Source organism: Perissodus microlepis, chromosome 2 (genome assembly GCF_051167445.1).
Source record: "Perissodus microlepis isolate ML-2025 ecotype Zambia chromosome 2, ASM5116744v1, whole genome shotgun sequence".
Classification (NCBI taxonomy): domain Eukaryota; kingdom Metazoa; phylum Chordata; class Actinopteri; order Cichliformes; family Cichlidae; genus Perissodus; species Perissodus microlepis.
The window spans coordinates 15,181,347-15,193,361 of record NC_140462.1 but is presented as its reverse complement, the minus strand read 5'-3'; the positions used below and the strand labels follow the sequence as shown (position 1 = coordinate 15,193,361).

General features: G+C 41.1%; 1 protein-coding gene across 1 annotated transcript; it reads right to left on the bottom strand.

Moving 5' to 3' along the window:
* Positions 1–618: 618 nt before the first annotated feature.
* Positions 619–10,843, bottom strand: ubl3b (ubiquitin-like 3b). The gene is made up of 6 exons (XM_084949391.1): positions 10,684–10,843; positions 10,004–10,114; positions 6,172–6,280; positions 4,971–5,057; positions 1,876–1,953; positions 619–1,074 (listed from the first exon to the last, which is right to left on the bottom strand). The coding sequence occupies exons 2-6, from the start codon at positions 10,028–10,030 to the stop codon at positions 1,022–1,024; spliced, it is 354 nt and encodes a 117-aa protein (XP_084805517.1). The 5' UTR covers positions 10,031–10,114; positions 10,684–10,843; the 3' UTR covers positions 619–1,021.
* Positions 10,844–12,015: the final 1,172 nt, after the last annotated feature.

The window sequence follows — 12,015 nt, the reverse complement described above, 5'->3', positions numbered from 1 at the left end:
CCTCGTTTTCAGTGTCCTGTAGAGGAGGGCGTCACACCGATACCTGCTCCCCGCTCGCATCTTCTGTCTGCGTTTAACTGGCCCGCCGTGCCGGCTCCCATCACCAGGGAGCATCGACAGCCTAGTCATTAAAGTCTCCACCAGAGGAACGAACACGACACCTGATGGCGCGCACATGATCCGCTGAAATCCTCTGACCGCATTTATTCAAGCCTCGCCGGGGAGTCTGTTCCCGTTTCCCGCGGACCCTCATGTGTTTTTACTCTTCCAGATAAAAGTACTTCCTCGATTGGTCCATGAACAGACGCAGGTGACGGCCTGCTGACCGTCAGTTACTGAGAGGCAGAAACAGTCTGTGAGGAGGATGGCACGTTTTCTACCACCTGGGTTCGGGAGGAGTTAAGGTCTGTTCATCTGACCAAAACAAAAAGCCACAAAGGAGGAGGAGATGAAACACAGCAAACACTTTAGAATTAAACTGGTTAAGTGCAACGAGAGGGTTAACACCATTCAGTAAGACCTGGGGAAAACATCCAAGTGACTAGTAGGGAAGGGTTAAAGCCCACAAATCCTTTATAGCACTTCTGTGTCCATGAAGAGAGGCGAGTTCCTGGGTTGTTGTTTTTTTTGTTCACTACATGACAGCTCTTCAAAAATGTCTCCAGCAGTGAAGGGATCTGCGATGTTGTTCAATGTCATGATGTTCAAAGAAAAAGTAGTAACAACAGTAGAAGTTTGGGGGCAGAAAAGTGAACATTATTGGCACAAAAAAGCCTCAGATTGGACAGTTGAACCAAAGTGTGAGAGAGAGAGAGAGACAGAGAAAGAGGGGGCAGGGGGACCCCAAACGGACTTCCTGCATTTTATTCCAGATCCGCAGCTGACGGGACGACAGGCAGGAAAGAGCGGAGAGGGAGTGTATGCTTGTTTGAATGTGTGTGTTTTATATATATATATGTGTGTGCATGTGTGTGGATGTGTGTGTGTAATTAAAGGAAGGGAAGGGGTCGTTTCTGTAGCTTTACAAGAGGAGGCAGCAGTTGCTCTCTGTTGTTTTTTCTCTGTTCCTTTGACCTACAAAGACAAGAAAGCAGAGACATGAGGTGAGACAAAAAAAAACACAAAAACATCCAGCTGACATGAGACAGACCTCACTGGGATCTGTTTCCTGTTAGAAGGGGGTTCTTCCTCCCGACAGCTGCAAAGAGTTTGTTCATGTGGGGGTCATCTGATCATTATTAAAAGCTTTTCAAAACTGTTTACGCATTCTTCAACAATCAAAACATACAAAAAGCTGCTGAAACGTGTGAGCCACTGCACTGTGCACAGTGTAAAAAATGTCCGTAGCTATAATCACAGTGACAATGTAGCATCAAGTGAATTAGACCTGAGTCACACAGGCCTAGAGACTGGTCAGCAACCATCTGATAACCACAGGTTTTGAGGGAAAAATGAGTATTCTGCATCCGGTTGCTGTCGGTTGAGTGCAATTGTTAGGAAAATGATTGCTGAATTCCCAGTCATGCAGGTCTACAGGCGAGTTACTGGCAACCACCTGCTGCTAAGGAAAACCGTGTGTTCCACAACTGGTTGGCAAAAACCTCAACAGTTAGCCTCAGCTAGCCGAGTGTGGCTAAAGTTAGTCGTTTTAGCAGCACTCATCTTCTTTCTTTACACGCTGGCATCCACACGCCTGTCATGAGTTTGGCTGCTGGTAGTGACGGGATGGATTACATCCAACATACGGCTGAGAACTGAAGAAGCATGATGGTTTATGCATGATGGTATATTAGAGCCAGTGACAGTTTAACATTTTTTTAATAGTTTGGCACTTCGAGAAAAAACAAAAACAAGGAGCAGATGAAAGTTCCTCACCATGAGAGTTGGGCTCTGGAAGAGTCTCCCTGGCAACCAAGTGCATGACAGTTGTTCGGCCCGGCGGCAGCTTTAGAGCTGAAAACACAGAAAACACGTCAGGATTCATCCTTGTGCTTTCCCATGTAATCAAATGGTGGCAGCAACAACAGCTGCATACAAATGCTATGAATTATGACCTTGTCAGTATCTATATTTGTCTCGCCTAGGAATCACTTTATTTTCAGTCATCGTAACCTTCAATTAACCAAGCTGGATCATGAATATTTATATGTGTCACTAGGATATCTTTAATTGTAAAAACTTTCCTTACACATATTAATAAGTCTACCTGCCATCAGCTGAAATGAGATGGTCACATAAATAAACTGTTCTATATACTAAAAGTGCTGCTGTCGCTTTCACTTCTTCAGACTCTCTGCAATTTAGAAGTCGGTGAAGCTGCACCAGAAACCTCCTCTCTGTTTCCTCGTATACATATTTAATCAGACAGTCTCACCTCACTGAGATTAAAATCTTTTACAAGAGACCTGAGAACAAGAAAACGTGCAAAACCAGCCATTTTTTTTCTTGATTGCAGAACAGTGATGAGCACCAGATGTGACACTAGTGACGAATCGCAGTGCACTGTGATATACAGAGTTTAAAGCTCCTCAGTCACACAGGAGATGAGATCAAAGATTGCCAACAGGTTGCATGGAAGACACTGATTTGTCTGCAAACATTTGCAAACTATTTGACCACTAGTAAAACGATTTAAAAAAATGGGATGCAAACCAGAGACAAAGATTACTCAAATGAAAAAGTTCAACAAAAGCTGGAGACTAAGAGCACTTTCCTTCAAACATTTACAGTTTAAATACCACTCAGAGTGCAGCTGGCGAGCGTTTGCAGTCAGCTGGTGTCTTCCATACAAATGACAGGCAACCATGGTGCAGTACTGCATATCTCTTTGCAACAGATTTCACCTAGCAACACCAAGCAACCTCCATCAACTGTTGATGCACTAGGTTGTATCTACACTAGTTTTCCAACTGGAAGAGAAAGACAACCCTTTAAAAAAAAATAAAAAAATAAAAAAATCAAAGTCTGCTTTTAAAGCCAAGCCCAAATGTGTTTCTAAGTCTCCACAAGAGTGATGAGGGTGACAGGCCTCAGGTAGAGGTGGAGAACACCACATACTTCAGAATTAAGGAGTAGCTTAAGCTTCTTCAGTGCAGCTTCCCATGTACAATGCTGATGGGATTCTCAATCTCAAACCAAGGTCACATTCTAGAAGGTTTAATCTGACTTATAAACTCAGGACTTCTTTAAATGTTCCTAATGAGTGCTAAAACAATCAGCAGCCACACCTTCTTCAGCGGATAGCCTTTTAAATGTAGGCAATCTGCGGTCAGAGGTACATGATCACTACCCTGATTCATACTGGCAAACAAGTTGTTCTACACGTGAGCGAAAATACGTGCACTTTCTGTTACAGTTACAGAGTAAAAGGCAGATTTCCTGGTACTGTTTGATTAAAATTTCTGAACAGAAACGCAGAAAGAGGAACTGCAGCCACCATCAGAAGACTCCACAACAAATCACAAGAAGAAAGAAGTTGATGGGCTGTTGAAGGCAGCGACACAATATACAGATGTTACCGGACATCTGAATATTACTAATATTGCCGTTATATAGAAATGTAAGCTTTATATTTTTGTATCTTTTTACAGAGAGATCTTCTTTTATCTGACCGACTCGATTTCTTCTATTGCACATTGAACTTTGTGTGTTTTATAAAGTATAAATTTATAAAGTAAAGCTTGAATTAAAGCCACGTTTAATGCAATATAATTACTTTATACAACTAAACCAACATTTTCTTCATGGATCTCAGAAACAGCTTCATAGACTGGCTTCTTAAAAAGGGTTTCTGACATGGAGATTTTCATTGTCTTATATTAGACATTCTTAAAACAAGAAAAAAAAGGTTTATTTAAAAACACAAAAACAAAAAACCCATAAGTACTGAAATGAAAGAAAAAAAATCTTGACTCTAATCCCATAATCTGTTGTGCTTTTTAAGCCATTTTATGTACAACAGCCAAGCAGTGACTATGTCAAGGACCTTTATTGTGAAAGGAACAGGAAGAAGCCCATTTCGTATGTGTGGACAAAGCTCACGTTTCCGATATGGCGTTTTCGGACATGCATAAAACAAATCAGGTCATATTACCCCATTATTGTTGATAAGCAGTTTCAGTATTGGCATCACTCGCTCCACTGGAGCAAGCCTGCAAACCCAGCATCCAAATGACTGAGGCTGTGCTGGAGAGGAGGTTAAAGAACTGTTAACCATCATGGACCATCCTCTGCATCACTTACTGGAAGGCAGCGGAGCACTTTAAGATGCATTTCACAAGGACAGACACAGGAAATCTTCACTGCCTCATACCACAATGCCTGCATTTATTTTATATGATTTCTTATTGAGCCATTTCACTCCGGGTTGTTTTTTTTTTTATTTTTTTTAATTGAGCTATCACAGTCTCAGTCTTTTAGCTAATGTAACAAGTTTACAAATTCTGGGATTAATAAAGTATATTTTGTTCATAAAATCTAAATAGTACCTACTGCTACCTCTGCATACTGCATGAATAAAAACTCATACCAGCAGATAATTCTTAGATGAGTCTCAGAAGATAAAGGCTGTTTTCGATTTCACTTCCCATTTATTTCTACACGAAACAGAGAGACACACATCCTTGCGTCACATCGCTCTGATTAAAGGGAAATGTCCAGCCAGTGTGAGAGATCAGAAGCACTGGTTCTCAATCAGGAAATACTGTCTGCTTCAGTTCATGTTTTGGGTACAGTGAAATAATCCAAACAGCAGCAAAGGAGGAAGGATGCTGCCTGGGAATCTGAGGACACTGGCAGAAGTTCATGACTGTAAATCGTTAGATTAAGAGCTTTGTGAACTGCTGCTAGATATGCCTGCATGCCGTTTTTTTGGCATTAGTAAATTAACAACAGCGTTTTCAGTAAGATAAAAGCATAAAGATGCCATTCTGTTTCTCTCTGATGCTTTCTCTGGCCAGCGATGGTCTTACCTCCCAGGGTGACGTTGCCATGAAGGAAGCGTCCCTGGAAAATGAGGCGGAGTATACTGGGACTGCTCACCTGCTCTTCCTCCCACCCTGCCAAGGAGGGAAAGAAGAGATGTATCACTTTCCCAACTGATGCAGCCAGCAGTATTTTTATTGTCCTAGAAACACTAAACACAAGAGCCAAGATACAGATTGCTGAGCATATTTCTAAAGTTGTGACTGTGATATATGCAAAGCCCACAGTTTACAATTTAAACCTTTAAATAAGTTCTGGATTCTGTTTCCAAATGAACTCAAACTGGCAGTTTCTTGTATTTTAATCAGCTGGCATGCACACTGGTACCCAGTACATCAATGAGCTAATACTAGCTAATGTACTGGCCTGGCCAGTTTATTGCCCTGGCTCCAATGTTAATTCCCCCATCCAACACCACAGCACGAGGTGTGATCCAGAAATTAGGGTGATAAAAAAAGTTCAAAAACCTCACAATAATCTCCTTGGGCAGGTCCGGATGACTTTCAGCATGGCTGCCTGTCCTGACCACTTGTACTGCAGCCTTGTCCCCAACTCCAGTATCCACAATAACTCTCAGAATTATTATGAAGAGGTAAACTCTACACTGAGGTCAATATCGCTGTCTTACCAGGCTGTAAACATGGGAGTCTATGGGGATTGACTCAAGTGGCTCTTGAGTTGAAACTGCAGTTTCTGGCAGTTCAGCGCTGCTTTCATTCATGAATGAATTCATGAAGTCTCGAGAGGCTGCAACTTGGAGCCGGCTCTCTGGCTACAGCCGAGGAGTTTTCATTTAAAGAGTCTGCAGTTTCTAAGTCCAAAGGCTGCGTGTCACATGATGAGCAAACCCAGCAGCATGCTTGCCATTTTTTGACACTCACATGGTTGTGCACAGCAAATCTGTCCCCCTGGATGAGGCAGTAAAAAAAAGTTTTTACTGCCCGCCTCACACTGTTACAAACTCACCTGTCTGCTTTGGACTTCTAAAGCTTGTCAGTTTGTTTAAATCAGCGAGTGTGAATACTTGCCTATTTTTAAACAGAGATTATATCAGGTTTTGATTCCACATCTGTTAAATATTTGCAGAAACTGGCAAACTGTATGAGATTGAATCAGTCTGACTTTGAGGTTCAAAGAGTGAAATATATTAAAAGTGAAGAGCAGGAGACTGAACCCTTTAAAACGTACCTGCAGGCCAGTTGTCAAATACATGCTTGGCGATGTCCGTGGCCGAGTCATTTGGGGAGAAGGTGAAGTCCTGTGTTTTGCCACTGACCAGGATAAGGCGGAGGTGTACCTAAAGCGACAAACAAAAGCATTCAAATATGGGTCCATAGAAATGTCATGCCAGCCACACTTCCATTAAAATTCTTCTCAATTAGTCGTGGCGAAATCCCTTCACTTCCTCTAACCTCCTCAGACATGAGGTGACCTTCTGAAGGGTGTGAACAGACGGACATTCCAGTCTAATTAGATTTAGCCACACCAGATCTCCACCCTCTGACTGGGCGACTTCATTCATCGATGGCTTACGGTGAAGTGAGCCTCTGTTGCTGGAGATAACACCAGATAAGGGTGGGGCAGAGGGGGGAGAACACTGGGCCTTTAGTTCCAGGGTGCTGCTGCTCCTCTCCGGGCTGTCGGCCTAATGCGATAACCCCAGGTGTCCCAGACAGCTCTGGGCCATGTTATTAAATTTACATGGCCAGTGCGTAGCCCCAAGGGTACTCGTGCAAGTGTGTGTGGGAAGGTCTCTTAACAGAGGGGCTTCCTTCTTCTTCTTCTTTTTTAAAAAAAAAAATCCTCTGGGCATCTACACAAAGATATCTGTTAAAAAATAAATAAAAGGGGAAGCTTCATGGGCAACATGCCTTTAAGCATTGTCCAACATTTTATCCCCACTGGAACCAGAAGATCAGACTATTAATAGGACAGCAAAAAAAGCTAATTTAATTACTTTAATTGGCGCCAACTTAAAATGAGTATCACATAAATTATCAGTTGATTTAGATTTAAAATCTGTATCTGGAAATAAGTAGTAAGCTTGAAAATGAATGTAACAGAGTAAATGTCACAAATGAAGGTCATAACAATGTGTCATAAAATCTTTTTCACTAACAGTTACCTCAAGTTTTTTTTCCTGCATATGCAATTAAAAAAGAAATTACCAGGACTTCGACCAAGCGTACTTGCTCCTCCATAAAAGCTGAAACTCGCTGGCTTTACAGTCAAAAACCACCCAGCAGTCAGGGGCTAGCTGCACCCTCATGCACAGAAACCTCTTTGTCATTTATTCATTGGTTTTTCAATTGAAAGAAATTGTTTAATGTAATAAATAATCAGTTAACAGACTTTTCTTGAGAATCATCACAAGGCTGCGCTCATGAATGTAGATCCTGCACCTTTTCCTATCAACAAACTATCACGACCTAGATGGGGATAAGTGGTAGAAAAAAAAGAAGATTAAAGCAAGACAGTGTAGAGCTTCTATGAAGCAGACTGTGATCAGCAAGTGCTTTAACATGTGTGGCATCCCAGGTGATAAAGGTGTAAAACGTTTTAACCAAGAGAAAACTATGATTACTATGACTAGTGGAGTAACTCTGGTTTAATTGTCTACTACTTATATTTTAATAGAACACAGTTTCGCGACAATAAAAGGGCAATTCTATTCTACTTCATTGTATTCTTTACAGCTGTTTAACAACTACAAAAATTTCATTGTATCTGTACCCACAGTTAGGCCGTTTAAGGCATTTTTATAAAATATGGTTTCATTTTCCACCATAATGCTTCATTTCTGCTGACTTCCAGAAGTGTTGCCCTTGTGATTTTAAGCTCCTCACACACTATTTCAAATTTTAAAAAAGAATTAAAAAAATGTGAATATTTTATTCGAATTTTTCCACTAACATTAGACTACATGAAGGTAGGCTGGTGGTCAAGATTAAAAACATCACCCTTAACTGAATAATTATCTTGAGCCCATTTTGGATCTCTGTCGCTGGACCTCATTGAGCTCTCATCTCTGATCAATCATTCCACAAAAACATACAAAAAGAACAATACTAAATCTTTTTGCTGGGACATCTCGACTCTAGATTCAGAGCTGACAGATGGGGGAACGTTCCCCCTACGTTTGCCCTTCTTAAAAGAAAAAACGTGAAACATGAACTTTCTTTGGTTCACAAATCACAGAGGAGAGAACAAAGAGACTTAATCACGAGGTGTGACGTCAGGAAGGGACAACCCTGCTCTCTGATCTGTTTACAAATACACCCTCCCACCCCCCTTTCCTCTCGGTGGTCCCCTGCTCACCCATCCCCCTGTGAACTGAATAACCTCAATGTGGGATTGCATACCCATGTCATTATTAACAAGCTTTGTCCCCCTTCCCTTTCATCCTGAACAAAACAAAAACAAAGTCAAATCTGCCATGGCAACATCCTGCATCACAAAGTCATTGAGGTTCACCAATCGAAAGGAAGTCTTCCAAGTGGCGTTATGATTACTTTTTAAGGGTTAAAGGTAATAGCAGAGGCTTATCTGTTCTTCATGCCAGTCAAGTTTCCTAAAAACATAGTCAGCCACGAGCTTCAGGATAGCTGCCAAGAGAGATGATCTATTAAATCCCACTCTGGCCTCCTGTGGGTTTTACCTCATGTTGGTGTCCTACATAAAACATCTGACAACACTGATTCTTTTTTAAAAACTAAGCATGGGTTCCGTTAATACGGGGATGTCAAACTCATTTTACATCATGTGCAACATACATTCCACTTTGATGTGAAGCGGGCAAAAGTACTACCAAGTTACAGAAAAGGTTCTGGATTGTCCTGTAATTACAATTTTAGAATATCCTTGTGCTTTGGTGTAGTATAACTGGATCAATAGGAAAATCTGAAAACTTGTGAAAATACAGTTAGAAATTCAAAAACTAACCATGCTTTCACATTTTCTTAAGATGCCCAGTGAGCCAGATTGGAGTCTTTGCTGGGCCAGTTCTGGGCTAAGGGCTTTATGTCTGGCACCCCTATTCTAATATCTGCAGTTTAACACTCTTCTTATTCAATAAAGCGTACGCTTCAGAAATATCATAAAATTAAATGACACAAATAACACTAAAATAATATAGAATAACACAAAAAGTTGAATTGTTGTCCTTAAAAAGTTATCCAAAACCTGAAATATGCACACCATGAAGCTGGCAGATGGTGATAGGTGACAGAGAATTACACTTTCTTTAGCATTGCCCTTAATATGACAAGCTCCAGATATCTATGTTTTATGTTTTGGTGAGCAGTTGATAACAGAAAGAATTAGCTGTTTCATAACTTTTGGGTTTAGAAGTGGCTACCTTTGTTTCTAAAGCTTAGGTGACATGGTGCTACTTCTTTGTTAATCCTATTTGAACCAGGCACATTTATTTAATTATTGTGTCATAAATAAAACAAACTGATCTAAAACTACAGCCAGACATCAGCCTGTCTGACTGATAAATGTCGCCTCTTTTGACTTTTTATTTCTTCTAATTTCTGCTACTGTCGCTGCTCTTATTCACAGCAGAACTTTTAATTACATAAAAATTACAGACAAACTGCAGTTTAATACCCCAAAATGCAAATAATTGTCATCTTTTTCTTGGTAAAATAGTACTAATAAGTAAACAGAAAGCCAACAAAAACTTGTACTATTATATCCATTCCTGTGGTTGGGTTGGGTTGGATTAGGTGGGGGCAGGATGTAATAAGAGGGTGCAATCAATTGGCATCTAAACCTTGAAAGGAAAGTAGGCCAACGTTTTAACTCAGATTAGACAGATGGTGTTCACAGGAACAGCAGTCAGTATCCAGCTAAGTGTTTGTGCACGTTGGCTAATCCACAAACAACCCCCACCCCCATACAAACACCTACATCAGTCACAGAGATAACCAAACGTATTAATGTTAAATGATGTTTTGAGCACGCAGAGAGCATCGCCTCAGTTGTGTGTTTTGAAAGGTGACAGAGCCTCACTCACCATATCAAGATCCCTCTGAGTGGTCATGGCTCAGCGAGGAGGAAGGCCGTGGACGGGGAGCAGAGAGGACAGGATCGGTGTGCTTCAGCAGCTGAAGACGGGGCCAGAGCCCTGATACAAACACCAACACCGTCAGGTTGACTTCCACAAAAACACCAAAACAAAAAAAACCTGGCACCATAAGATTGCACCGCTCACAAACTGTTACCCACCGAGCTCGAAGGAGGCTGACGCTGCAGCTAACATGACAACCTAGCGGTCGAAACTGCACATGATCGATTAGTTGCCTGGACCGCAACAGCACCGAGCAACTTGAGTTTTACCACACCGTGATTTAACTAACCCAAATTAGTAATCTTGGCGTGTTAAGCTAGGACGAGCTTTAAAGATTAATCCCACAGTTAGCCTTACGTTACGCTAGCGGGCTACATCCCATTCAGGCATCACGGCTCATAAATTTACTGGAAGCTGAAGCGGTGCATTAGGTGGGGGTGTGTCTCGCCCGGAGACACCGATCACCTCAGAGTTTCACCCAGATAAGGTGTATAAACAAAGCCCTGCGAGCTGAACAAGCTACCGCTGTTAACGTTAGCATTAGCTGTTATGTTAGCCCGATCTTCCTGTCGATGGCTAACTGCAGGCTAACAGCCTAAGGACGGTTTCCGTGCTGTGGGCCTCACCTGCATCTGATGAATACGATGAAATTTTGCATTCAGTTGAGTCAACTAATCAGCGGGAAACGTTTTCCATGGGGAAATGATCGAGTGTAGATAGATGGCGTTATGGTTGTCTCTGGGTATCGGAGGCTAATGGACGGGAAGACGCCGGAAGTCAGCTGGTAGTAAACACAGAGAAGAACTACAAAGGCTTCTGGGAGTCCGAGTCCAAGTATGAGAAAATATAACAGAAATGAGAAATAGTTCATTATTATTATTATTATTATTGTTATTGTTGTTGTTGTTGTTGTTATTGTAAGAAGCAGAAACATAGTTTATTAATCATGGGGGGGATTGTTTTGATTCAGACTAATAATATAAATATGAAAGACGAAAATCAGAATCAGAAATACTTTAATAATCCCTAAGGAAATTGTGTGGGTTACAGTTGCTTCAAAACAGTAACAGTAACAGACTAAACGAATTAAATAAGACAATATAGTACACAGTTTACAAATTTAAGAAATAGCACTAATATATACAAATTGCTCAATTATAAATATCAAGAATATTACAGAGTCAAGTATATTACAGAGAAATATACATGATTGACATTTAACTCTAACCTGTGAACTTTGTCATTTGTTATTAAATTAAAACTCTGTATTCCAAAGTTAAAACAATACCGAGTATAGACAAGGTATTATATAATCCACAAGGAGTTATAAAGTTTGATGGCCATAAGTAGGAATGATTTTCTGTGCCATTCTGTTAGTGTCAGTTTTATTTATATAGCGCATTCCATCACATGCAAACTCAGTGTGATTAACAAAAGAGATAAAACAGAAGAAACTATGCAGGTCTACTGTGTCTTATGGCAATAAAAACAACAACAAAAACAGAAGTTAACAAACACACACACCATCATTGCCATCAGAACTGCCAGCAGTAGCTGAAGTCCATAGTGTAGAGGGTGAAGAGAAAGTGAGATGGAAGGGTCTTGTGTGGGGCTCCTGTGTTGCTGACCTCACTGTTCGACACACAGTGCTGTAGGAGTACATTTTCTGGTCTCCCAGTTAGGCAGTCAGTCAACCATACAAGTCAGTATCACTGTCAGCTTATCAGGCAGTAGAGCCGGCCGGATGGCATTGAAGTCACCAAAGAAGTAAAAAAAAACAAACAACACGATTCTTACAGTGTTTGCTGCTTTGTCCAGGTGGGTAGAGACATGGGTGAGCAGGCAGAGAATGGCTTCCTTAAATTCAAGTCTGGGCTGGTAGGCAAACTAGAGTGGGTCCATCAGTGGGTGACCATAGCTGACCATAATATGTCACATCTTGGAAACAGAGATGTGGG